The following is a 27557-nucleotide window of genomic DNA, read 5'->3' on the forward strand; positions in this document are numbered from 1 at the left end:
TCGGCCCATGTGACCTCGCCCGCCCGCGCCCCGCGCCCCCCCCAGGTCAGGTGCCCGGTGCCCCGCGCCCCGCGCTCAGCCTGGCCCCGGCCATCCTTCGTCGCCCCAGTGCGCCCGGACCGACGCCCCGCCTGGTCGCCTTCCTTCCCCTGTAGGACCGGAGAGAGCAGCCCCAGGGGCAGGGCCAGGGCCTGCCCGCCCCGGGAAAGGAGCCGGTGAGTGCAGCCAGAGCAGGGAATGGGGAGGCCAGGGGGGCGCCCTGGGACTGGGCACCCAGGCATAAGGAGGGTCCACGGTGATGGGTGCAGCTCCCCCCGTGTGCAAGTGCCCCCAGCGGCTCCCAGGCCTTGGTCCAGGCTGGTGCAGAGGGCACTCCCTTTCCCCCAAACACAGGCCTCAGGGCTACCCCGCGTCAGCCTGGCCTGGGTTCTCAGGGAGCGCATTTTAGGCAAAACAGTGATTTCGCTCAGAGCCAGCTGTGGGTCCCAGTGTGGACTGGGCCGAGGCTTGGGCCAACCCAGCAGACACAGGGCTAGACCCGCGGGGCCCAAGGCCATCTGATGAAAGTCTTCACCTGCACTGCAGTGCCGATTTGGGGGGACAGAGCGGGCTGGTGTTTTGCGGTGGGAGGAGGGTCCTGGCCTTCCTCTGGGCTCCTAAAGTCCCAGCTTTATTAGAAACATCTTTTGTTTACCAACAGCACTCCCCGCCGCCCGTCCACCTAGTTCTAGAGATGTGGGACGGATTGGTGGGTGATGGGCATCGCAGAGTGGGCGCTGGTCCCAGGTCCTGGCCTGAGCTAAACCCCACTTATAAATCCTCTAAAGTACTTTAGGCTTAGACACCTGTTTCCTACCAACCTTAATCAAATATTGAATATGCCATTTTCAGCTGGGTTGGGGCTTTTACATTTTCTTTTTTTTATGTGGTAGGGTTTTTTTTTTTTAAATCTTTACATATTTCCTTCTGAGAGGTTAGAATTGTAATGGGGGAGGCGAGGCCCCCAGAAGCCCATTATGTGCAAAGGCAGACCCTGGCTGTGGCTGTGAAGTCCACAGAAAGGGCAAGGGCTTGGAGACCGTGGGCACCTCAGCAGTGACACTGGCATTTGGGTCCAGCTCATTCACCTCTTTCCTGGACGACCGTGCCTCCCCCTCATTGTTGGGCCACACAGCTGAGCTTAGCAAGGCCATGACTTTTCTGGGCAAGAGCCCCCCCCCCCCCCCCCCCCGCAAATCTCCAGGACCTCATGCCTTAGAATCCAAGTACCAATTCTAGGTTCCTGTGCTCTCCCCCATCCGAAAAATGGGCACAGTGGTAGGTGCCCTGGAGACAGTTCTGGGCACACAGATGAGAAGTCAGGGGGTCTTACTGATTAGGGGATTAGAAACTAAAAAGTTAAAACCAGCAGAGTAGGTCTGGTGGGGGGCTTGGGGTGGTAAACAGGTTTCAGAGCCCTGAAGGCTAATGGGAAAGGTGACTCTGGTGTCCTTAGATGACAGCGTGGTGCATGCCTGTGTGTGCACCACCTCAGGTGGCTGGGTCAGCCTTCTGGGATGACTGTCCTGTTCATTTCAGAAGCAAGTTCTGGGGCCACCGGGGTGGTTCAGTCAGTTAAGTGTCTGCCTTCAGCTCAGGGTGTGACCCCTGGGTCCTGGGATCGAGTCCCGTATCGGGCTCCCCATAGGGAGCCTGCTTCTCCCTCTGCCTGTGTCTCTGCCTCTCTCCGTGTGTCTTATGAATAAATAAATAAAATCTTTAAAAAAAAAAAAAAAAAGAGGAAGCAACCTCTGGAGGAAGAGCTCTGCTCCTCCACCCCACCCTAGAGCCTCCCCTTTAACAACCTGGCATTGTGCACAGCTGGAGAGGGCTAGAGAGCTCACGGAGCCCAACCCTGTCCGTGGCACAGATGGGAAAGCTGAGACCCAGAGAGACGGTGACCCTGTCCTGGGTGACAGAGCCAGCTGGTGCTTGAGCCAGGATGGGAAGCCAGCTCCAGACTCTTGGCCCTGTCGCCGTCCCGCAGCCCCAGCCGGGGAACCATTCTTGCTATGGACGCTGAGCTGAGGCCTTGGCTGCACATGCAGAGCTTGTGTCCGTGTGTCAGTGAGGATCACCAGCAACTGCCCAGAGACCTGAGGGAGCAGAGAGAAAGGGCAGGTGGGTGGGCAAGCTACAGAGTGCCCCCCCTCCCCCCCGTGCGGTTGCTGCTGGAGCAACAGGTGTGCCTGGTGTGCTTTGAGCCGGGGTTGGCGGAAGCTTCTGGGTGGAAACGCGCTCAGTGCACAGCTGGCCAGGGCTGGGGCTTTGGTTGCTCCTATCGGGCGGCCAGGCCCACCCGCAGAAGTAACCGCACCGGCCAGCTCAGAGCGGGCTGTTTGAGAAGCAGCCGGCCCCTCGCCTGGCACATCCACCGTCGCTCAGGAATGTGCCTGAACCTTTATCGGCAAGACCACCTCCTCCTCGACGGAGGCAGAGAGCATTCCTGCCTCCTTTGGGAGCTGGGCATTGAGAGGAAACTCCGACTGGCTTCCCAGTTTTATTTGCCCAGGCGGGTGCCCACTGCTAATCACCCTGGCTCCCAGGCTCAGAGGGCAGCTGACCCAGGAGGTGGTCGAGCCACATGTCACGGACGAGGAGCCTGCCCCGCCCAGGCTTCTCTTTAACTGGGCCCAAACATGACCTCGGGTCTCTAACAGATAAAGACGCACCAGCGAAATTCAGCGGTCTGCGCCCAGGGTTTTCCATTTTACAAAACCCGTCCCGTTCTGTCTTCCCAACTGTCTTCCCAACTCATGAACCCCCGTGTCCACCCTTGCTTTTCTCCGTTACGACCCTGACACAGTTAGGGAGGGCTAACAGTCTCGGGGATTAAAAATGTGATTAAATCTGAGCAGCAGAACAGGCAAAATTGAAAGCGTTTCACGCAGGAACCTCATGACTAGGAGCCTAGTGGAGTCGGCCCTCCTCCCACACAGACACAGACGCGTGAGCACGGTCACCCTGGGAGGTTCCCCGGGGAGGGGGGGGGCAGGGGCAGAAGCAGCCCTGCTCCTGGATGGGGTCAGCAGGTGCCCTGTCCTCATGCCCCCCTGTGACTGTTGTGGGTGGAGGGGATCCAGGGGCAGCTCAGGGTCTCGGGGAGCAAGCCCGGTGTGTAGTGATGGGAGACGGGAAAATTGGCTGAAGGGCTGTTGCTTCCATGAGCCCCCGTAGGTCCCCCGGTAGAGCCGCCTGCATCAGCGCACCAGCCTGAGGCCACCCAGAGGGGCTGCTAGCGATGCCTGCCCCAGGTGCCCGTGTGGTATGTGCCTTGTAAATGCTGAAGTCTAGTATAGTCTCCATTCAATTTGAGATCACTTTTTAAAGGCAGTTTTCAAAAAGCACTAAAATCATTAATTCCTAAGTGGGAAGATTCGGTCACAGTAGATAACGACAGGGATCCCCGGGTATTGGCTCCCAATTCCTGGCTGTGCTGCGACACGCTGCCCTAGGGACCCTCACCGACACCCCCACCCCCACCTCCCGGCACTGCGGCACAGCACAGCGGGCGAATGTGGACTTTGGAATCCCTCGTCCTTCCCTCCCCTCCCTGCACCCCCCTCCCAGCTCCCCTGGAGGTTGCATCGGAGCTCAACATAAGCACAAGAGTAAAACGTCTCAGGCGACGTGGAACCGTGTGTGACACATGCAGTTCTTGGTTCTCGGCTTGGCGGTGTCAGATGCCCGTTAACAATCCAGATCCCATCAGCTCTGGCTTCGTGAAACAGCACAGTGAACAGATGTCGCTTCCCTTAATAACTCGGGCTCACGACCGGAACTCCCAAGAGGGTGCTAAGCCACTGTGCCTCGGTTTCCGCAGGGGCAGGTGTGGCCGCCTGCCGCCCTCGGCCTGCTGGCCTCCCCTGTCTGCATCTCAGCATGTTTCTGAGGGGCTCACCCCCTCCTGGCAGGCACCCCCTCCCCAGAGGTGCCCAGACCCTCTGGGTCCAGCACGCATCTGGTCCCCGGGGCCTTGGTGGTCTTTGCTGTCGGAGCTGGGAAACCAAGGGGCCATCCTTACGAGCAAGAAGCTTCCAAGAGAAGGAACAGTCTGAGAAGGGGAGGGGGGAGACATGTCCTCAGATCTCGGGGATTGGGGGGCGAGGGAGGCAGCTCTGACTGGCTAGCCGCCTTCCCATCCATCCGCTTACTGGCCGCTCACGGGGCGTGCTCTAAGATAGGTGGGCTTGCAGGGTAAGAAGAGTATACTGGTTTCCTTTTGTTTTGCATTTCTCCCTCATTCTTTACTATCTTTTTTTTTTTTTTTTAAGATTTTATTCATTTGTTTGGGAGAAAGAGCACCAGAGAGAGCACATGTGCACGAGCAGTGGGGAGGGGCAGAGGAGAGGCAGGCTCCCCGCAGAGCAGGGAGCCCGATGCGGCACTTGATCCCAGGACCCGGGACCATGACCTGAGACAAAGGCAGACACGTAACCTGCTGAGCCACCCAGGTGCCCCACCATCTAAGTTTCCTAAAGGAAGCCTGGAATGACGTCCCTTTGGAGAGGAGACGTGGTAACGAGTCAGCTGATGGTCACGGCTCTCTCATCTGCTCTGAAAATAGAACTTCAATGAACGTGGTTCTTAGGATACATTTTTTTTTTCCAAAAGTGGTTTAAAGAAATGAATAAACCCCAGTCATCCATCACAAAAGAACTTTCCCCCCGATGCTTCAAAAACCAGAAATTGCGTATTCCAGGAGAACGGCAACAGTGAATTTTGTTTTAAGGTTTTCTTGTCCAAAATCTAAACTATCCGTGAAAATAGTTTGAATGACTGGCACAGCAAGGCAACTCCCGAATGTGTCATTCACGGTCAGCGTCGTGCCCGTAGGGGGAACCCCTGAGGGTTTGGTGCAAAAAATATTAAGAAATGACTCTTCACCAATTTAAGGCAGAGGTCAGGGGACATTTTAGTTGGGAACTCTGAGAAAGCGCTCATGTTAGGTGGTGTCTGGCTGCCCTGGAAATGTCGCTTGTCACTAATTAACCCCTTGTGAAACACATCAGAGTCCTCTCTGGCCCAGAGCAGTTTTTGTTGACGTCTCCGCGGCGAACATGCAAATGTGAACAGCACGGGGCGGGGTGGGGGGGGTGCTCCCCAGAACTCAGAAGCAACGTCACGTCTTTCGGTTGGCCTGAAGGGTTCCCAGGGGGAGGAGACAGTTGGGACCCCCTTCTCCGATGTCCCTGAGACACGGGCGACAGTCCTCGGTGAAGGCTTGTTGAAGTCACACAGGTTCTCACCCCACAAGGGTCGCCCAAACCATGTTTTCCCCTGAGCCTCGGTGCCCAGAGAAGAGCTGATGTGGGTGTAGCGGCCTCGTCCTCGGGCCGGGGCGCTGGGAGCACGGAACGGTGCCTGCGGTGTGCCAGGGAAATGACAAAGTCTCCGTCCTCGTGGAGCTGGACAGGGACGAGGGACAGCAGCCGTCACACTAGAACGTGCAAAGAAATGCTCCAAGGATGAGCATGAAGGGGGTGGGGCTGAGCAGGGTGGGCCCCTCTGGGCAGCACCCCGACCCCGTGTGCTCGAATCCCCAGTGAAGTCCTCCCAGGTGTGGTAATGCCTCAACTTTGTACCCAGTGTAACGGCAGCGTCAGCATCCGTGAGGCCCGAGTGACTCCTCTGCAGGAAGAACCAGCAGGGGGGCCCGTGTCCATCCTCAGTCTCGCTCAGCCAACCCCTTCACTGTCCCTGTCCTGCTTTGCTAGAGCTTTGCCGCTCAGAGGGGTCCCGGGACCAGCGACACCGGCCACCTCCAGTGTGAGCACGGCCACCTGGGAATCTCCTTAAAATATGAATTCTGAATCAGGAGGTCTGGGGCGGGGCCTGAGAAGTCTGCATTTCTAGCAAGCTCCCCGGAAATGCTGCTGGTCCTCGAGGCACACTGTTCGGTTTGGGGGTTTGTTTGTTTTTTTTAAGGCTTAATTTATGTATTTGAGAATGGCAGTGGGGGGACAAGCAGGCGGAGAGGCAGAGGCAGAGGGAGACACAGACTCCCCCCTGAGCAAGGAGCTGGACACGGGACTCGATCCCAGGACCCCTGGATCATGACCTGAGCCTCACCGACTGAGCCACCCCGGCGCCCCCTGCGAGGCAAGCGCCCAGCGCTACTCCGTTAAGCAGCTGAGTGAAGTCAGGGTCTCGGAGGCCAGCGCTGGCGGTGAACCTAACATGCGCCCAGGCTCGAGCCCCACGGCCGACCCCCCTCGGGTATACCCACTCCCGCTGACCATGTTGTCTGCGGGCCTGGTCCCCACTCCTCTGCCGGCAGGTGGGCTCCACCCTGGGAAGTATGTGCAGGCCCCCCATCCCCCCCGCAGACACAGTGACCTCAGGACATCGGGCTGGGGCGACCTCTCAGGGGGCCAGGGCATGCACGGTGACTCCACAGCTTGACCATGAATCTGAGGGGAAGTTGCCTGGAAACAGGACAGGATCACCCTCCACCAGGAGCTGGAAGGCGAGAAGCCCCGGGGATGGAGCCCTTCTGCAGCGTTTCCCCAGCGTTTCTGGGGTCCCCACTGCAGCGCGTGACCCTGGGGCAGGGAAAAGATACTGACGTCACCGACATTATGTCACAGTGGAGGGCCAAAGGGCCCCGGGGCTACGTGTGGGAGTTCCAAGTGTGCAGGAACATCACACATAAACCTTACACCGTTTAAACAACACAAGTTTCCAGACAAGCATTTGTCTGTTCTAGAAAACCCTTCCATCCGGAGCCAAAGTACCTGGGAACTCGGCGTGTCCCACGGCCCCTCTTGTGGGGCCTTGTGACGTAGCCTCTGTCCACGGGCTTTCGGGGTGACCACCTGTGATCCTGTCCTATTCCAGGTGTGATCCTGACAAGCAGAGATGGGGAAAAAACTGGATCTTTCCAAGCTCACGGACGAAGAGGCCAAGCACGTCTGGGAAGTGGTTCAGCGGGACTTTGACCTGAGAAGGAAAGAAGAGGAACGACTGGAGTAAGTGTGTGGGGCCGAGCCGGTCCCTCCGGCGTCCTCAGGAGGGGCCTCACCGGGGCGCCCTCGGGGGAGGGGGGCAGACAGCAGGAAGCACAGGTGCAGGACGCTGGATGGGAAGCCGGGCGCTGGGAGACATCCTGCGTTCCGGGCTCGGCTTCCTTCTGAGTAAAACGAGGGGATCTGACCTTCCAGCCTGCATTCGGGTGTCCCCTGAATGGTTTTAGTTCCTCTTGATCCAGCTTCAGGCTCAGGGTCCCGTGGTCTCCTGAGTCCAGGGACGCTTCGGCCACCTGGCGAGCTGAAGGTGATAAAATAGGGAAACACCCGGAATGTCGGGATGGAGGGATTTCAGCATCAAGGCTGGCTTCGCCTCTCTTTCCCGCGTGTTGGGTGGCATCCATCCTCAAGTGGGTGGCCGTGGACCGAGCCAACACCCTCTGCCAGTATTTACCCGCGGCCCCTCCTGTGACGTTAGCTGTGCCCCGAGCTCCTTTATGATCCTTTCTTGGTGTCCGTGTGGGCCGGAGGCCTATCGAGAAGGAGACCCCGGAGCAAAGGATCACGGAGGAGGAGGGCAGCCCAGCGAATGGCCGAAAGAGCACCCCAGGCGGAGGCAGAGAGGAGCTAGTGAGGAGCGGGGTGCCAGGCGGCAGGTCCTGGAGGACCTCTCTGGGGCTTGAGCCTTCTGAGCCCCGGCAGCCGTCAAGCCCGGGGAACCCCAAGACCCGGCTTCTGCTCTGCAACCCTATGGCTCCCGGGGAATGGTCACACGTACCTCGAGGGCAGAGCCAGCAAGTTTGCCCACGACTGGATGTGCGGGTGCCGAGGGCGAGGCCAGGGTCGTGGCCTGAGTCACCGGGGGGATGGGTTGTCGCCATCTCCCCCCTCGGAAGACGAGGCGGAGCGGGTTTGGGGGACGCCGGGAAAGGGTTCCGACACGTTGCGGTTAGGTGCCTGGTAGGCGTCAGGTGGGCCGGTGGCCTCCACGTGAGCTGGCCGGGAGCTCGGGGACTGTGAGAGTTTTCACCAATAGATGACATTTTATATCCGTTTCCTGGGGCTGCTGTAACGCTATAAATTTAGCGGCTCACAGGGCATACGTTTCTCAGGGTTCTGGAGGTCAGACGCTTTAAGATCAAGGTCTCGGCAGGCCTGCGTTCCTTCTAGAAGCTCCAGGGAGGAGCCTGTTTCCTTGCCTCTCCCAGCCTCCCGGGCACCTGGCCCTGCCTCTGTCCTCAGGGCGGTCAGCCTGGCATCCGGCCCCCACCCCTCGCCTCCTCCTCCTCCCTCTGCCCCTGTGATGACATCGGGCCCACCCAGATAGTCCAGGGTAATCTCGCTGCCTCCTCGAGGTCCTTAATCACATCTGCTAAGTCCCTTTTGCCCTGTGAGGTGATGTCTCTACAGGTCCCGGGAATTAGGATCATAGACCATTTATTTTCTTTTCTTTTATTTTATTTATTTTTTCATGAGAGACACAGAGAGAGGCCGAGACACAGGCAGAGGGAGAAGCAGGCTCCATGCGGGAAGCCCAATGTGGGACTTGATCCCGGGTCTCTGGGATCATGCACTGGGCTGAAGGTGGCACTAAACCGCTGGGCCACCCGGGCTGCCCCATAGACCATTTTCATGTGGGAAGGAGAGCATTATTCAACTGACCCCAACATGTAGTCGCCAGACAGGAGGAGACCCCCCAGGAGGGAGGGAGTCCAGAGAGAGAAAGACGGGCCCCCTCCTCCCCCGGGAGACGAGGAGGACCAGGGGCGAGGGATGCTCTGGGTCCCAACACAGAACAAAGCCCACATAATGGCCGAGCCACTAAGAGAAGCAAGCAGGGTCCCCCCAATGCCTGCAGCGCCCGCAGGGGGGGCCCGGTCAGTGCCGCCAGAGGATCCCTGCTGCCTCTTGGTGCAGCCCATTCCGCCCTGGGCCCCTGGGTCACCCCCGGGCTTTGGTCATGAAGTTGCTGCCTCCGTGCTGGCCTCCGGGGACCGTCAGCCCCTAACATACCCACACGAGACCTCAGACTGGAGCCCACGGCAGGCCTTGACCTGACCTGACTTCCGAGTACCGCGCAGGTGCCCGAGCTGCCACGGGGCCCTCCGCCCCTTCTCTCCCTGCCTCTGAGGTCTCCCCATTCTGAGGTCCCCTCCCTCTCTTCCCTTCGTCCTGTGAACACTGCAGCGTCCTCTCGCTCTGTGACCCAGAGCAGCTCCCTGCCCAGCCGCCGGGCTCTGCCCAGGGCCGCGATGCTCGCACCAGCAAAGCCAGAGCAGCCTTCCCTCCTGACGGCACCTTCTTCCCCAGGGATGGACCCAGCCCTGCCTCCGGGCAGCCCAGCTGTTGTCGACTTTTATTTTCAGTCTATAGAAACACAGATAAGTGAGAAGGAGGGAGCCCAGCTCTCCAGGGAGCAGAGGGAGGACCACCTGGGCCAGGTGCCAAGAGGCAGCCTCCTTCCCAGAGACCCTTGAGCTCAGCCAGCCGGAGTGGGTGTCCCAGAAATGCCTGTTTCTTGCGTGAAGGCGAGTCCCTTCTGATGTCCACCATTCCGTAGTGTCCTATTCCTCTTGCCACGAGGAGACAGGCCCAGGTGACCTCTCCCGCTGTTGGAAACGGAAGGCTCCCACAAGGATGCGGACCGTGACGCCGCGGGCCAGGTCCCCAGGCCAGTCACGGTCAGGGCGGCTTCCTCATTCAGAAGTGCCCGAAGCCGTCTGCTCAGAAGTGGGACCCGGTGGGGGGGTGATGGGGGGGATCGGCCCTCTCTGCTCCGGGTACTTGGCCTGCCGTGTGGCGGGGGGTGGGCTGATTAAATCCCCCCATCAGACGGGAGGAGGTCGGATGGGGAATGTTGACTCAGTGGAGGGTCGTACGGCCCTGGGAACGCGAGCGTGCAGAGAGGCCGCGGCGTGGAGAGTCTGTGTCCCAGGAGCGTTAGGTCAAGAGCAGCGAAGCCCAAAAGGCATAACCGGGGCTGGTTGTTGTGCAAACATGCGTGGAGCAGGTGGCTCAGGAAGTGACGAGTCACTGTGGGAGGGAGGAGGAAGGGAAGGGTTTTTATATTTCTTATCGTTTCTGACGGTTTTGTCTCTTGGTAACTATGCTGCTAGTTAGATACGCAACAGAAAGGAAAGCTGCCTCTGACCGTGAGGGACCTTTTCTCCCGTCACCCCCAGCTGCCCGGGGGCAGCCGCGGGACCCAGACATGTGCTCCCGAGCACGAGGGTGGGCGTGATGAGCACCGTGAGGCCCGAACGCGTGGGTCCAGGTTCTGCCCAGATGGGCAGCTCTGCTTAGAAGGGGCGGCTAAACCCAGCATGAAAATGAAGACCCTGGGTTCTTGACACCAGAGGTGATTCTACAGAGCAGTTGGCTAAAATGCCAGCCCCCCCAGGTTCCCTGATCCATGAAGCAGTCATGGGCCAAGAGGAGAAAGTGGTCACCCAGTGGCTGTGACAAACCCAGCGGCTCGGGAATCGCTCAGACGGGTTTCTCATGTCTTTGCCATCCTCCAAAAGGGAGACCGAGTGCACAGCTCAGCTGGAGGAAGCTTCCACAGTCAGTGATAGAACCAAGTTAATGGGGGAAAGAAGTGGAAACCCAAGAAACACGTTCACTAAATGGAGAGAACTTTCCTGCCCTGAATATGCATCCGGTGGACACAGTGCATGGGCCTGATTCGCCGGGAGCAGATTTGCCAAGGGGCAGTTTGCTAAACAGTCAGCTCACCGAATATACCAGTTTGAAAACAAACCACAAAAATATTTCTTTTAACGTCTACGAGTTAACAGAAATGTGTATTTGGTGGATTTCTCCCCAGATGTGGAAATGCCAATCCACTGTAGAGGATGCTAGGACAGGGCCTGGGCCGAGACTCCGGTACCTGGTCCCTCCCTGTAGGAGCAGCGCAGCTTGGGGTCTCCTCTGTCGAAGCACAGGACAAATGAGCTGGCCCAGATCGCTGATATTTGGGAGGACGAAGGCCACATGGCTGTGAGACTGTTTTCCATGACACCTGCAGGACCAGAGGTAGAGCATCCCCTCCAAATACTGACGCCCCTGATCCCTCACCCGGGCTGTGTGAGGACATTCAGAGCTCCATGGGGGACACAGGGGCCATCCCAGCTGTGAGAGGCGAGGGCCGCAGGGTCTTGGCCGCTGCCTCAGCAGGAGCCTCTTGATGTGGCTTTCCGGATAGAAAACACAGCTGCCTCTCCGCTGAATCGACCAGAACGAGTTTTTTCAGGGTCCAGCTCCCGAGTGGATGGCACCACATAGAGAGCATCCCGAGTGGGTGGCTTTCCTTGCAGGCCGTTTCTGGAAGACGACAAGAAGGAAGAAAGAGGCCATGCTGTCTTTGATTTAGCCCCAGGCACGTAGCAGTCTCTCCCTGGAGTTGGCGTGTGGGACCAGGGACTCGGGAGTGGGGTGTTTACAGTACAGAGTGTCCTGTTATTCCTGGCTTCCCATCAGGACGTGACACTGCACTCCAAAGAATCAAAACCTCAAAGACAAACGAAATTAGGATGTTAACAACATGGGCACCAGTGAGGTGCTTTAGGATACCTTTAACTTACTACCTGCTTCCCACCATCGAGTCCTGAGCCGTGGGCTTTGTAACGAGGGCATATGTCTTGCTGTGGATGAACCTCGAGCCTCAGTGGAGGGCAGATCCTCGTGTGAGGGAATGGCCCTCTTTACCCCGAGCCTGCTACCCAGTGCAAGGCCTGGGCTGTGAGCCTTCCCGGGTGTTAGGGAGATGGAACATAGGACTATCTCAGTGGGAGCATGCTGTTTCTGATAATTCTGTTAAATTAATAAAATAGAAATAAAAATACTTATTTTTTTAAGATTTTTATTTATATATTCGGCAGAGAGAACACAAGCAGGGGAACAGCAGGCAGAGGGAGAAGCAGGCTCCCTGCTGAACAGGGAGCCCAATGTGGGGCTCGATCCCAGGACCCCAGGGCCATGACCTGAGCTGAAGGCTGATGCTTAACTGACTGAGCCACCCAGGCGCCCTAAAAATACTTTCCTAACATGATGAAAGTATCTCTCAAATAATAGTCATCAGGATATATTAATGTTAGAAACAAGAAGAGGATTTCTATCATTAGCACTCATCCCGCTAATTTCGCTCTGCTCTCGATGGGCTGGCCAGAGCGATTAGAGAAGGCAGCAGAATAAATCCCGGAGATACAAACCTGTTATCTGCAGATGTGAAAACCCAAGGTAGTTCTCCGTAAAGCCAAGGTAAAAGAGAATGTAGTAGTCTGGCTAATTACCAAAAAATATAAAAGAAAAATCAGTGTCCCCTTCTTAGACATCGGAAATAATCAATTAGAAAATATATAGGAAAAATAAGGAATTAGAAAATATATAGGAAAAATAATCAATTAGAAAATATATAGGAACAAAACTTATTTACAATAAAAATACGAGGTACCCAGAAATATACAAATCAGAAATGTGCAAAAGCACTATGGAGAATTGCACAAAACATGGTGGAGCCTCACATGAAAATGTTAAATAAATAGCAAGTGATGCCGTATGCTCGAGATTGCACAAGCATCTCAATGGCCGGAGAATCAGCCAACTGGGACCCTGGTGAGATTCCCAAGGCACTTTAGGGAACATGAGATAATGGTACAGAAAAACAAAAATGTAAGGTAAAGCAGTTCAAATAAAAATAGTAAAAAGGCCTTCGTTCCTTGAGATCATTTATTTCAGTGCTACGTTAATTAAAATAAAGCGGGCCCTGCTATTGTGGACATTGCTGCTATAAACATTGGGGTACATTTGCCCTTTCGAATCAATCGATCAATCAATCAATCAAGTGGGCCTTCACAGATTAATCAATGAAACAACATGGAAAGGTCTAAAGAACAACCAAGGGTAACAGTTCCTAGGACGATAAAGGTAACATTTCATACCAGTAGAAAGGTCAGTTGGGGGACAGCTAGCCACCGGCAGGGGTGAGGGTTAACCTCAGATTTTGAAGTGAGATGTTAAAAATGTAAAATATGTAACTAGGAAAATTCCTGAAAGAGAATATAGGTAAATATGTGTATGGTCTTGAAGTGGGGGCTCAGTTGGTAAAGCGTCTGCCTTCAGCTCAGGTCATAATCCCGGGGTCCTGGGATCGAGTCCCGCGTCGGGCTCTTGCTCCTCGGGGAGTCTGCTTCTCCCTCTCCCTCTGCCTGCCACTCCTCTTGCTTGTGTGCTCTCTCTGTCTTTCAAATAAATAAATAAAATTCAAAAAAATAATAATCTTGAGGCCCCTGGTGGCTCAGTGGTTGAGCATCTGCCTTTGGCTCAGGGCGTGATCCCAGGGTCCTGGGATCAAGTCCTGCATCGGGCTCCCTGCAGGGAGCCTGCGTCTCCCTCTGCCTGTGCCTCTGCCTCCCGGCCTGTATCTCTCATGAATAAATAAATAAAATCTTAAAACAATAATAATAATCAGTTTCCAGTGGAAGGACTTATGTACAGCAATGCAGGCAGAAATCACAACAGAAAAAAAAGAGAAAAAAAAGGAAAAAAAAAAGAAATCACAACAGAAGTTATCAGTAAGTATTGACTAAAATACATATATATGAAATTTAACAGAAAATATTTATTTTTATTTTTTTAAAGATTTCATTTATTTGAGAGAAATGGCGAGAGAGGTTTAATTTTTAAAAAAGAAGAAACAGGGATCCCTGGGTGGCACAGCGGTTTGGCGCCTGCCTTTGGCCCAGGGCGTGATCCTGGAGACCCAGGATCGAATCCCACATCGGGCTCCCGGTGCATGGAGCCTGCTTCTCCCTCTGCCTGTGTCTCTGCCTCTCTCTCTCTCTGTAACTATCATAAATAAATAAAAATTAAAAAAAATATTAAAAAAAAAAGAAGAAACAATTTAGTGTAAGTGGAGAGGATTCATATCCTTCATATGTAAGGAGCTTCTTAGAAATATGAGTAAGTTTTCCAAATGAGAAAACCCCAAAAAGAAAAAAAAAACAACAAAAAAAAACGATGAAATAGGAAAAGGATATGAAGAGGAAATTCCCCAAATAAGTAATGCACATATCCAATAAACCTGAAGAAATACCAGGAGAAATACAGACTAATCAAAATAACGTTTTCACGTATTTCCAAAGATGAACGAGAACCCCAGGGGTCAGCCCGGCTGTGGGGCGCAGGCAAATGCAGGGCTGATTAGAGGGATAAATCAGTTAGACCTTTGCGGAGGCCAGTCTGGGGCAACATAACCAAACCCTAAACGGGTGCCCGCCCTTTGCGCCAGCAAGCTCTTTGCTAAAAGTCATGCCACGGAGAGAAGCAAGAGAGGAAATTCCTCACAACAAGGATCCTAAGAGTGAAGAACTAGAAAGACCGTAACGTCCAAAATTACAAGCTTTGGCTACATAACTGACTTTTACCGTGTTACCGTGAATCCAACAAGGCATCGCCTGGAGCCCATTTAAAATAAAGCTGCAGCAATAAATCTTCAGGACCAGCTCACGAGGTATTAAAGTGGAAAAAGCAGACTGTGGAAATGTATGGTTACATGGCATTTCATTTTTTTAACATGCACGGAAAAGTGTAATAGTAACAGGGGCTCCGCGCTTCTTGCTCTGCTCCACCACGCTCGTGCCTGGGAGTCCAGCCTCTTCTGGTTTTGTTTTGGTTTTTTTTTTTGTTTTGTTTTTTGGGGTTTTTTTGGCTGATCCTCCTGCCCCCCACCCCCACCCAGTATTCATTTTCGGGGGGTCCGGGGCCCCCACCTCAGTTCTCCTCTGTGCATACCCCCTCCCTGAGGGATGCGCACCTGCTCCACGGTGCTAACACCCTCCAGACCTGTGCCACCTGTGGGGCAGGAACTGAGCTACGTCTGCCCACCAGGGACGCGACCTGGAGCCACCTACGTCTGTTAAGCACTTGAAATGTGCCCGATGCAAATGGGGAACTGACTTCGTCTTTTTTTTTTTCTCATTATAACTAAACATAGATAGCCACATGTGCCGCGTGGTGACTGTATTGGACAGTGCAGGTCTAGACAGCAAGTCCCAGCTGTATGCCCTCAGCCGAGAACTTTCCTCTGACCCCACAGAAGCAGGTAAATTTGTCTGCTGAGCGCCTCAGCTGTTTTTTTTTTTTTTTTAAGATTTTATTTATTTATTCATGAGACACAGAGAGAGAGAGAGAGAGGCAGAGACACAGGCAGAGGGAGAAGCAGGCTCCATGCAGGGAGCCCAATGCGGGACTCAATCCTGAGTCTCCAGGGTCACACCCTGGGCTGAAGGCCGCGCTAATCCACTGAGCCACTTGGGCTGCCCTCAGCAGGGGGTTTAATCAGCATCTCTAACCCAGCGTGTCTAAGGCAGGTCTTGATTTCCCCCCCCCAGGGTCCCCACTTCCCCGTCTTGGAGTCAGCCTGGGGGCCGAGGCCGAGTGCCCAGCAATCACAGTCATTTCCACTCCTCCCCTCTCATCCCACATTTCACACCCCCACGAGCCCGGTTGGCTCAACCCTCAGAATAAGTCCCAGCTGTGGCTCACCAGCCACGCGGCCACCCGGGTTCATGCCACGCCATCTCTCTGCTGGACGCCTCCCCTCCACCCTCCCTGCCCCGTTGTCTTCCTCCCCGTGGCCCCCAGGGAGGCACCTTTCCTCCCCTGGTCTCCTTGGCTCCCTCCTTCACATCACGCGCATCCCTTCTCAGACACCGCCTCCTCCAAGAAGCCTCCCCGGGTGCCCTTTCTAAAACAGTCACCACCCTCCCAACACTTCTCTCTGCTTAGCCTGCTCGATCCCCCTGCACGGCCCTTAGGGCTCATCTGTTATCCTATGAGTCGTGCACTTGCTGAGTAGAATCTGGCTCGGCACCCGTGTCAGGCCCAGCGAGGGCTCCAGTCTGTCACTAGCACCCAGCACAGTGCCTGACCGCCGGAAGACTCGCAGCTGTCTTGAGTGTGCACAGATGAGCAACGTGCACTTGGGGCTTTGTCTGTGTTGCATCGTTTACCCCCTAGACCAGCTTGCCACGTGGCTTCTGTTATTATCTGCATTTCCAGGAGAGGACGCTGAGGATGGGCCAGCGTCCCCAGCGGCGAGGAATGTCCAAGAATGTCCAGAAGTCGCTAACTGTGGGACTGCGTGGGGGAGGGGAGATGTTGCTCCGCGTCGCTCTGCATTATTGCTCCTAAGTGACATTCGTCCTCGTTACTCGGGTATGAAAAAGTCGTAGCTACAGAAAAGGCGCACGTGATGTTTTCATGTCCCGTAAGTACTGAGTGGCACCTAAGCAACCCCCCTTGAAGGGAACGGGCAGGTAATGGCCCCGGGTAGGTCTTCAGCCGCCTCCGCCTGGGGAAGAGCCAGGCCTGGGGACACCTGCATGCTGGCCCCGACGGCCGATGAGGTCCTGAGTTTGCAGGTTGCTGCGCTCCCGTCGATGGAGGCTCAGGATGGTGGCCTCTCGACTGCGTCTGTGCCGGAAAGGGTTGGGTAATCCTGGGTAATCCTGAGGTGCAGGGGGAGCGAGGGCGCTCGGCGCAGGCAGTGACTCATGCCCCTGGGCGAGGACCCAGCTTACCTAAATAGAACACCCTGTTTCCAAGGGCACTGCCCGAAAATCAAATATTAGGCCTGTGAAACCTTCCTCAGAAAGGTAAACAGGTGGAGATGTGGATTTGCGATCTCTGCCAACAGATCGGGGCTCCTGAGTTACTCTCTGAAAGCTCCCCTGGCATGAGACGGGGACGAACGTGGCTCGCTTTAAAAATACTGCTACCAGGGGACATCTGGGGGGGCTCAGTGGCTTGGCGCTGGCATTTGGCCCAGGCCGTGACCCCAGGGTCTCGGGATCGAGTCCCACATCGGGCTCCCTGCATGGAGCCTGCTTCTCCCTCTGCCTGTGTCTCTGCCTCTCTGGGTCTCACGAATAAATAAATAAAGTCTTAAAAAAAAAAAAGATCCACATACTTGCTCCTCAGTTATCATTATGCTACGCTGTCCTGTTCAGTTGTGACTGACCGCCCTGCTTCTTTGGGGCGCCGTGCTTTCCATACTTCAGCATCCTGCTCCTGAGGCTCATCGGTGCCTGCAGGCCCCGACACCCGGCTCCTAGGGTCACACCTGGGGTCCGTCTGGAGCACCCCTGCAGGTTAATTTCTCAGGAAGGGCCCGGGCTGTGGAGTTTACATTTGGGACGCTCTCGGCTGGGCATGATATCCCCTCTCGCACAACTTGCCGTTCGGAACTCTGGCACAATAACGTGCCCCCCCGGAGACGCCCGCATCCTGATCCACGGGGCCTGTGATTATGTCAGGTTATGTGACAAAAGGGGGATCCGCTTGCCGATTGCAGTTAAGGCTGCTCATCACATGGCCTGGACTTGGGGAGATGGTCCTGGGTGACCCGGCTGGGCCTGGGGTGATCGCAAGAGGCCCTGCAAGAAGAAAGGAGGGACGCAGGACAGTGTGAGAGCCAGAGCGCTTCACTGCGAGGTGCATCCCCGCCCGCCCTGCTGGCTCTGACGGTAGAGGAAGGGCCAGCGATACGCCCTCGGGACGCTGGAAAGAGCCAGAGCACAGAGCCTCCCCCACGGCCTCCCGGGAGGCTCACGGTTCCTGCCAACACCTTGATTTTGGCCCAGTGACACCCACGTCAGACTTCTGACCTCCAGAGCCATCAGGTAAAAAGTTGGTGTTATTTTAAGCCACGAAAGGTGTGGGCATTTGCTACAGCAGCATTCCGGAAACTGCCCCGTGGCTTCCAGCTCTCTCCACCTGCCGGCCGACCCTTGCTCCCCCAGCGCGAGCCTGCCGCGCCCTCACCGAGCGATGCCAGCAGCCCGCGTGTGTGTGTGGCCTGCAACCCAGCACCTCCTAATCTGCAGATCTGGCTCTTTTTCCCTCCTGGTTAGGAGAGTTTTCATGGTTTCTCCCAGTGATCACCGCTTCCGAGGCATGGTCAAAAGTCACAGCCAACCAGGGTGTGCAGAGAAGAGCAGTTCATTTATTAGCCATCTAAGGTCGCTCGTGAGCCCCCACCGTGCGAGCAGAAGATGCTTCAGCTTGTTGGTGTCTGGTATCCGAGACCCCGCTCGCTGGCATGGACCCTTCCTGGCTTAGGCCTGTCTTTCAGAGCCCCCCATCTCCACACCCCCTGCTTTTGGCCTTCATGGGGTGGACGGGGTTGCTGGGGTCTTGACTCCATACACAGCCACTGGTTCGTGGAGTGTCAGTCAGGTCAGCTAACAGGATGGGGACCATCGCTCGCGTGTGAATTGTCCTGGCCGGGCGTTGGGAGCCCCTGGCACCCACCCCTGAGATCCTCGATCCCAGCCTCGCGTGCTGCGGCCTCTTTGCCCCAACCCCAGGCCTCCGGGTCCCCAGCCCCTCATGCTGTCCGGCACCTAAGGATCCCCTAACGCAGGAGGCAGAGAGCAGAAGCCCTGGTCCGAGCTCATCCCTCTCTCAGAGGCTGCTGGGGCACGTTGGTGCTGTGGCCACCGCGCGCTCCTCCCTAGCTGACCCTGGAGGGTGCACCACCGACCCCTGGGTCCCAGGCTGTCCCCAGGACTCATGCGTTTCCACTCTGCTTCCCTCCAGATTCACCCCTAAGGGGCTGGGGAGCAAGGACACGCGGGTCTGACTGCCTCACGTCGCCTCCAGTCCTCTTCCCTTCCACACCCAGTTGTTACCTCGAGGGGACTTCGCTGCCCCGTCCCATCTTCAAAGGGCTTTCCTTGCACCCGACCCCAGGCCACTACACCTCTCTTGAGGACGACGGGCATCCGCCCTCCACTCTGGGCTCTTGATGTTGGCGCCCAGGCCGAGCTGGAGGCCGGCTGGCAGAGCAAGGTGCTGTGGGTTTGTGGTCCTGGGAGCACCCCTCGCGGCACTCCTCCGTCTGTCCCTGATTCCACGGCCGCCCCCTCCCTCCTCGTCCCCGTCCCTTCAGCCCTTGGCTCTGCGTCTGGGGCAGCAGACTTGCTTCCGAATCAGCCGTTCTCAAGCATTTTGGCTTCAGGCTCCCTTTACATTCTTGAATTATCGAGAACCCCAAAGAGCTTACGTTCATATGGATTATGTATGTCGGCGTGTACCCTATCAGAAGTTAGAGCCAGGGCAGCCCAGGGTGGCTCAGTGGTTTAGCACCACCTTCAGCCCAGGGCCTGATCCTAGAGACCCGGGATCAAGTCCCACGTCGGGCTCCCTGCATGGAGCCTGCTTCTCCCTTTGCCTGTATCTCTGCCTCTCTCTGTGTCCCTCATGAATAAATAAATAAAAATCTAATACATAAATAAACAAACAAACAGTAATGTTTAAAAAAAAAAAAGAAAAAAATGAGAGCCAGGCATTTCAAAAACAGTCATCCATTCACTTAAAAATAACAGCAGTAAACCGCTTACATGTTAACATAAGTAACGTTGTTAGGGAAAGTAACTTTTTCCAAAACAAATGAGGAGACTGGCATGTTCTGTGTTTTTGGAAATCCCTTCAGTGGCTGGGGTAATAGAAGATGGTTGAATTGTCGTCTTGCTTCTGTTTTGAATGTGTTGTAATATGTTGTTTTGGCTGAAGGATTTGAAGAAAACCTGTCCTCGTGCAGATACGTAGTTGGGGGGGAAGGGCATGTTTCAGTTGTCTTCCCAGATGATTCTGGACATCGTGCTTTGATACTATGTGGGAACCCAGCAGCAACTGGTGATTTTTTTTTTCAAGATTTTATTTATTTATTCATGGGAGATACAGAGAGAGAGGCAGAGACACAGGCAGAGGGAGAAGCAGGCTCCCTGTGGGGGAGCCTGATGCGGGATTTGATCCCAGGACCCCAGGGTCACGCCCTGGGCCCAAGGCAGATGCTCAACGGCTGAGCCCCCAGGTGCCCCCTGCATGGTGGAATCTGAAAGCAAACATAACAATGAACTTTTCCTTCCCCGTTAGGTTAAAATCCATTACTCTGTCCTGCACTCGAAGTGCATCTTGTATCCATGTGCGATTTGGTCGCACCATATACAGTTTCCAAATGGTGACACATTTCATCCGTTACCCCCCCAAAAAAATCACACGTGATGGACGCTGTCAAGCTCACAGTGGCAGACCTACATTTCCCGACATTCTTCTTCATGCTTGAAAGCTTGAGTTTTGTCATGGCCACAAACCTTGTCACTTGCTTTCCTCGAGGTGACGGGCTCCCTGTGTTCATTTCTAAGGGAACGTCTGACAAACGCCCAAGTCAGAATAGTTCATCTTCCAGTTGTTCTTCGAAGTGAAAATGAGGCTTCGTGAAAAAAGAAAAATTCTCGTTCACGTTGGAGCTCCAGCAGTGGCCTGCTTCCTTGCACCAAGACCTTGGGGGTGGTTCGGGGTGTAGCAGAAATGCTTTGAGTGCATACTAATTCCTTCACGCCGGATATGGAAAAGACGTGCTCAAGGGTCAAGGTTGAGTAAGATGAACAGCTGTTACTGCAGCATCAAGGACCTACCTTTGATCAGGACACGCTTCATCAAAGACATGACCATCTTTACCTTTGTGGCACGTACTGCAAGGGCTGCTGGGACGGTCTGCACCTCTGCCTTGACCCCTGCTAAGGTCCCGCCGTTGCTTCTGCACCACTGGTGCAGGTGCCGAAGAGCAACCGAGAGAAGTACCATCTCAGCATTGTTACTAAAATAGTGGGGACCAAGTGGAGCCTCTGAGAGGGTCTCAAGAGCCTCCAGCAGTCCCTGGACCACCCCCCGAGAACCACTGTTCTTAGTCATGGGACTTAAGATGCTGCGATGGTCATTCTGCCCGTCTTCCTCCCCGTCGTCAGTGGCCGTCCCTTGCCATCTTTGTTTGGGCCGCCTCTCCTCCACCCCAGCGAACCAGCCTGTGGTCTTCCCATCTCAGCCTGGTTCCTTCCCTCCCGCCTCCTCTCTCTGAATCCCAACCACACTGGTTTCTAGTCTTCTGGTTCTGACCGTCGACCGCATGCAGAGTGTCGCTTCTCCCTGAGGGTGACGGGAACCCACAGCTGCACGGGGTGGGCTTTTGCCTGCCGGCGCACCGAGTGGAGCGACATCTGGTCGACCCAGTGTTTGCAATAAGCGGGATGTGCGGAGGGCCCTGGCCCGGCTCGCTTCCTCCTCCTCGTGCAGCTCCGGGTCGGGGTGACTGCCCCGCGGCTGGCAGGCCTCATCTGCTGCTACTGTGCTGGACCCGTGTGGTTCTCTCCTTCCCTGCTCTCCAGCCACGACGAGGAGAAGTTCCGCTTTAGAGAATCTGAGGCCGAGTGTAATGATCCCTTCCGCCGTAGTCAGCTCCTGGAATACGTCGGTGTCCAGGCGCCAGCTGCGGGGCCCCTATTTCAGAGGACTTCCCGTCCTGGGGTGCAGAGTGTCCTGTGGGTCCCCAGCCTTCTTCCTGCTGGGCTGGGAGTGTGCTTCTGCCTGGATACAGAATGAGGGAGAGAGGCAAAGGGGTGGCCTCTAGATTTTCTGGCTGATGCAGATAGAGTCCCAGGGGAAACGGAGGAGGCTAGGTCCGCCCCACCCACGTGGCTCCGTGACACCTCTCCCCCTGGATAGCCGCCAGCATTAGGCCATGTTTCCTTGGTTTTCAAAGCTGAGATGAGAGCTTTGTTTGTGGGCCTAAATTCCCCAAGAATGAGGAGCGGGAAGCCCATGAAGTCCAGGAAATGCCACTTACCCCCACATGTGGTGTCCCAGAGCTTCCCAGAACCGCTGCCTTGTCTCCAGCCTCCACCTGCTCTGGGGTGTCCTGCTCAGAAACCACAGGCGCGGTGTTCCCACAAGACGGTGGCACCCAGGGTCCGGCTGATTCCTGCCACTAAGATTGCATCAAGTTGATCTCGTCTAAAACTAAAAATACGGCACTTGGCAGACATTCTCTAGAATCCAGAACCAAAGGAATGTGTCCGTGGTGTGGGGGTACACTTCCCAGTCGACGCAATTTGGCGAGCACGCCGGGTAGATCTGGGATAACTGCGGTTTTCCCGGGACACCCTGGTGCTGGATGTTTCCTGTGCTGGACGCCCTCCAAACCAGGCTATTGCAGCCTTGCTCTGTGGGAACCAACCTTGGGGAGGGCAGGGCAGGGGGCAGCTCAGCTTGCTCCCCTGCTGCAGGACCCCAAAACTGTGAGGAGGTGCCTCCCATCCCAGTCCCCAGGACCCTCATGACCTCGGGGGAGTGCAGCGACCCGTCACTTTCTCGGGAGGGTGCCAACCCAACCCCCACCTACCTGGAGCTGCCTTCCTTGCAGGGCCGTTAGCTCACCCAGGGTGCAGGGCAGGGGCGACTGGCCGGGGCCTCACAGCCTTGCCCGTCTATGAGCTTGGTCTCTGCCTTCCCTGTGGCATCTGCAGAGCACTGACCAGCCCGTGAACCACTTGGATTTTTCTCTCCTCTAATCTCCTCTCAAACAATTAGACTGGGCAATAGATTGGTTTGAAATAACCATGTGGCCTGACCAGGTGCACCCCCAGAACCCCACCTGCCCCCGGCCCCACTGGGCTCCCCAGGGCCTCTCACCTCATCCCCCGACACAACTGAGGAAGGTTGGATGCTCGGTGCTAATGACTCAGGTCCTCCGGGGAAACAGGGTGCCGAATGAAGCACAGTCTCCGAGCTCTGGGCTGGGCATCAGGAAAGCTGCGGGTTCCAACTCCGAGCTGGAGTTCGGGACCCCTGTCCTTCCTCTATTAGTATGAGTTAGCTGAGGTGGTGCAGGCAGCGGCGGCAACTGTCCCAGCTTGTGATTCTGAGCCTCGATGGGCCGCGGCCCTTTGGTGCTGGATGACACTCCTCGGTAGGCAGCCTGGAAAAATGTACAATTGCAAATAGTCACAGAAATGTTGAAATGCGATTTTGTTTCTATAAAAATAAAGTATTTCAGTTCCAGCCTACCCAGACTGCACGTGATTGAACCCAACTTACTGGGCTTCCCCCTCGGGAAAGTGGGAGCATTGAGCTGGCGACTTTAGGTTTCTGGACACGAGAAAGATCCTGTGTGTGTGTATATGTGTGTGTGCACACACATGCGTGCAAGCATTTAAAACCTGTTGCAGGGACGCCTGGGTGGCTCAGCATTTGAGCATCTGCCTTTGGCTCGGGGTGTGATCCTGGAGACCCAGGATCGAGTCCCACATGGGGCTCACCACAAGGAGCCTGCTCCTCCCTCTGCCTGTGTCTCTGCCTCTCTCTGTGTCTCTCATGAATAAATAAATAAAATCTTTAAAAAAATTAAAACCTGTTGCAAAAACAAGGAAGGTGTCTAATAGATTTCCTGTTTCTGATATTTTCCTAAGGGGGTTGAAGGGCAAGATTAAGAAGGAAAGCTCCCAGCGGGAGCTGCTTGCGGACTCCGCGCACCTGAATGAGACCCACTGTGCCCGCTGCCTGCAGCCCTACCGGCTTCTCATGACCCCCAAAAGGCAATGCCTGGACTGTCACCTCTTCACCTGCCAAGACTGCAGCCACGCCCACCCGGAGGAGCAGGGCTGGCTCTGCAACCCCTGCCACCTGGCCAGGTGAGCCAGTGGGTGTTAGGGCCTGACCCGTCCCCTCGGTGGGGCTGGCTGAGGAAGGGCGGGCACGGACGTGTGCTGCGCGGGGCAGTGCCGCGGGCCTGAGCTCCGTGTCTCCGCAGAGTTGTGAAGATCGGCTCGGTAGAGTGGTACCACAAGCACCTGAGGGCCCGCTTCAAGCGGTTCGGGAGTGCCAAGGTGATCCGGTCCCTGTGCGGACGGCTGCAGGGTGCAGGTGAGGAGTGCGCCTCTCCCGGGGGCTCTTTGTGTTCCCAGGCATGTTTTATGTTTTAAGACCAAGCAGATCCTTTGGAATGTGAGTGTGCACCTGCCTGTCCGTTTCAGGTGTTTTAGGCGAGGTTGGCTCCTTTCCGTGGGATGCAAACATCTGCACCCCCCTGGCCTCGCCCCCTGGGAAGTCCTGCATGCTCTTGACACGCCCACTATTTGAAATCATATTTTTCCATGCTTTCTAGCAGGTTGAGAACTGACAGCTAAAGTCTCAAACTCCGTGGCCAGTCGAATAGCCAGGCGCTCGCGGGCTAATACGACACATTCTCCAGGCCTTTCCTCCCCGGGAGCCCAGTTTGGGGCCTAGGCTTTCTCTTTTCGGGAAATATCCCCTGTGCATCTGATGATTATCAAGACTCAGGGGTCCTGATGGTAACGCAGCAGTGTGTTTTAATATTTTGAATCCAATATTTATTCCATAATGAACTTGAAACCTAGACTGTGATCTTGCACTAATCGTACGTTCACCTGAATTGTCCACTTTTAAGGTATTTGGGAAGGGAGATCATTTCAGGGGAAGGACGAAGTTTGGAAATTGAACAGAGATGACTGAGCAGTGTTTGCAGGGGACAAGTGCCTTGTCCCTGCCACTTGAGTTCCAGGCTCTGCCATTAAGCCTGGCCAAGCATTTGGGCTGGCACAGCCCATCAGGCTGGTGTCCGGGGGCGGGGCGCCTTGAGTCTCTCCAAGTGGAGGACCAATGCAAGGGCCCGAGGCGCTGGAGCCTGTGCACGTTAAGAGCAGATGCTGTGCTTCTTGGCTTAGTGTCCTCATCACATCCCAGCCTCAGGCCTTCCAGGGAGGGGCCTTACATGTGTCTTGTGTCCTATAAAGTCTCACATTGATAAGCAGGATCTGAAGTTGGGCAGGGCCACCCCCAGAGCACTAGGGCTTTCACTGGACCAGGTGCTTCTCAGGTATCTCAGCACATTATTGAATTTAGGACAAGGACCCCACCCCCACCCCAGAGGCCCCCTCAGCTGTCATGGCTCGTAGCACCTGGAGCAGGGAACCAGGGGGTGAGAGGCTTCTTGGTTCTTGGGGGAAGAAGGCACAAGATAAATCGTCCGAATCAGAACATTTTCAAGAGTAAAAGGAGGCTCTCCTGGTAACTGTGCTGAGGCAACAGATGGGACCACGGACACGGGAGCCGCTGCCACCCGATTCTTTAAGGCTGTGTCTGTCTCAGCCTGGAGTCCGTCAGGAAAGCCCATGCCCCCCTGCCCGCTCGGGCAGCCAGGAGCCGGCCGAGAGGGTCTCTCCCTGCAACCCCAGGAGCTGAGTCCGGCCCCGCTGCAGGCCCGAGGGTGGGAACCTCAGGGAGCGCGACAGAAAGCCGCACAGCAGAGCGTTCCAGAACCTCAACCCCGAAGGCGGCTCCGTTCACAGATGCCTCACGGGATCCCCTGAGGACGTGGCCTCCGTCTGGGAGGTGCCGATCTCGATCTCCAGGCACCGGGTGGGCTGCGGGAAAGGCTGTGGGATGGTGACACCCAGCCAGGCCGGAGCCCCGGGGCCAACCCCAGCCGGGACCTGCCGATTTCAGTTGTCACGACTGAGGGCCACGAGGTGGCGCTGTGGGGCAGCAGGAACCAGGCTGCATGGGGTCGGGGTGGAGCGGGGCACCCTGCGTCCAGGGGTGATCTCACTGAGTCACGGAGGGTGCAGGGGAGCAAAGTTGCGTCTTTTTTCTCAGGTAGTCAAACTGAAAAACTAGAAGTGATGGAGGTCACTGTTTAGAGACCAGCCAGGGCCTGGTCCAGGCCGGTCCCCTGGGGTCAGGGGGCACCAGGTCTTCTCCGGGCGACCCAGCAGAGCCACGGGGCCCCGCAGCAGGAGACCGTCCAGGGCCGGGAGGGAGGGGAGAGGACCTGTCCTCGGGCACCTGGTCCCAGGAGGCAGTCCCTTCCCACCGCCTCTTCTTTGGTCCCAGGTTCGCCTGACAGCACGCGCAGCTCGCCTGACAACCACAGTAAGTGCCTCGTGCCCCCGGGTGGGGTTTGTTGCCACCTCCCTGTCAAGGGCGCCCGCGCACCCTCTCCCGCGACAGCAGCGGGGAGGCCTCTGGGCTTTGTTAAGAATCACTGGCTCTGGAGAGGGTGGGGGCCGTGCAAACCCTCCCCAGCGGGGACACGCGCAAGGAGCTGGTAACCAGCAGGGGCGCAGGGCTCCTGTTCCTGTTCGGTCCTGGGGACAGGCCACGTGCGTGTGCATACACAAGCACACTCATGCATGCAAACCGTGCACATCGTGCACAAGCATACACGGGAGCATGCACACAACCTCACATATGCACATGCATGCACGAATACATATGCACACACGGGCATGCACGCTGCACACATGCACACACACATGCATGCACACTCATGCACATGCACGCTCAGGGGCATGCACACATGCACATGCCCCAGGCCTCCGGAAGCCACGTCCACATTTGCTCAGTTCAGCTCAGTGTCTTTCCTCTGTCTGGTGGTCTAGGGTGAGTTTCCTCAAGGCTCACTGTCCAGAGAGTGAAGATAATTACCCGGTCCGTCCACTGCACGGGTCTGAGTCCAGGGGACCCAGAAAGGCTTTCAGGGTGTTCTCAAGGACACTAAATGCCCTGCTGTTCACACTTGAGACCTCCCCCCACCCAAAGGCACAAGGAGTGAGGGCCGGGGCGGCACAGGCTGGGGTGTGCAGTGGCAGCTCGTGCAGGGCCCAGCCCCACAGCCCAAGCTCCTCATTGTGGCCCCTGAGGGAAGGTGGAAGATCCATGCCCTAAATCCCAAGAGTCCATTTCCTGGATTCCTTTCTGGTGACCTAACAGGAGACCAGGGGCCAGGCCAGCATGAGTGGGAGAACAGAGGGCCAGGGCCACCTGGGTGCTCAGGTGAGGGCCTGGCCAGGGCAGAGAAAGGGGGGGCGATCAGCAGATGAAATGACTGAGAAAACGTGACTTAGCTCTGGCCTCCTTCCCCCACCACAAGGCCAGGGGGTGAGATTGCCCAAGAAGCAGTCCAGGAATGGAGGGCAAATGCCTGAAGGTGTGGCCATCCACAAAATTGTTGCAAAGGAATAGTTTCCTGCTGGGATTCAGAATGGGTCTAAATGATGCTTGGATAGGTCTCTGTGAGGCCAGCAGATGAGCTTGCCTGGATGGATGGATCCACAGCGGGTAGATGGGTGGATGGAGAATGAATGGGTGGGTGGATGAGTGGTAGGTAGGTAGACGGGTGGACAGATGGGTGGGGTAGATGGGTGTGTGGATGGGCTGTAGATGGGCGGGGTGGTTGGATGGATGGGTAGGTAGGTGGATGTGTGGGTGGTGGATGAATGGTCTGCCCCCAGTCTTTCTCTCCCCGGGTGGAGTCATGCAGGTGTCTGTTGCAGGTGGGCCGGAGCCAAGTCCTGGCGAGGGAAGTGGAGACAGTGAACAGACAGATGAGGATGGAGAACTGGGCACAGTGGCCCAGGCCCAGCCCCTCGGCAGCACAGTAAGTCCTCCCCAGACATCCCCACTGCCAAGCGGGAGGCTTGGGTCCTGATTTCCTAAAAATCTCCGTGCTCTCCACGACTCTCCTGGGTGCTTCAGCATGAGCACAAGACCCCGCCTCCCTTGCCGTGCCTGGACAGTCTGAGACTGAGCACGAAAGAGGAGCTGCTTTCACACGTGGTCTCACCATAAGAAACCCCAAAGCAAGGTGTGGGGTTGGCAGAGGCTGCAGAGAAGCCTGCCTGACCCGTCCAG

At 56.1% G+C, this 27557-nt stretch overlaps 1 protein-coding gene and 1 long non-coding RNA gene across 2 annotated transcripts in view; one reads left to right on the plus strand and one right to left on the minus strand.

The window, feature by feature from the left end:
• Positions 1-71: 71 nt before the first annotated feature.
• MLPH (melanophilin) overlaps positions 72-27557 on the plus strand; it is a 45729-nt gene continuing 18243 nt past the window's right edge. The window contains 6 exon segments of the mRNA NM_001103219.2: positions 72-215; positions 6880-7010; positions 23315-23536; positions 23656-23768; positions 25758-25796; positions 27200-27303. Of these exon segments, the coding sequence (NP_001096689.2) occupies positions 6901-7010; positions 23315-23536; positions 23656-23768; positions 25758-25796; positions 27200-27303 (588 nt within the window). The 5' untranslated portion in view covers positions 72-215; positions 6880-6900.
• Positions 4421-8202, minus strand: LOC119865973. Its single transcript, XR_005378888.1, has 3 exons — positions 7786-8202; positions 6777-7308; positions 4421-5479 (listed from the first exon to the last, which is right to left on the minus strand). It is a non-coding gene; the product is annotated as an uncharacterized LOC119865973 (long non-coding RNA).

Source organism: Canis lupus, chromosome 25 (assembly GCF_011100685.1).
Source record: "Canis lupus familiaris isolate Mischka breed German Shepherd chromosome 25, alternate assembly UU_Cfam_GSD_1.0, whole genome shotgun sequence".
In the NCBI taxonomy this organism is placed as follows: domain Eukaryota; kingdom Metazoa; phylum Chordata; class Mammalia; order Carnivora; family Canidae; genus Canis; species Canis lupus.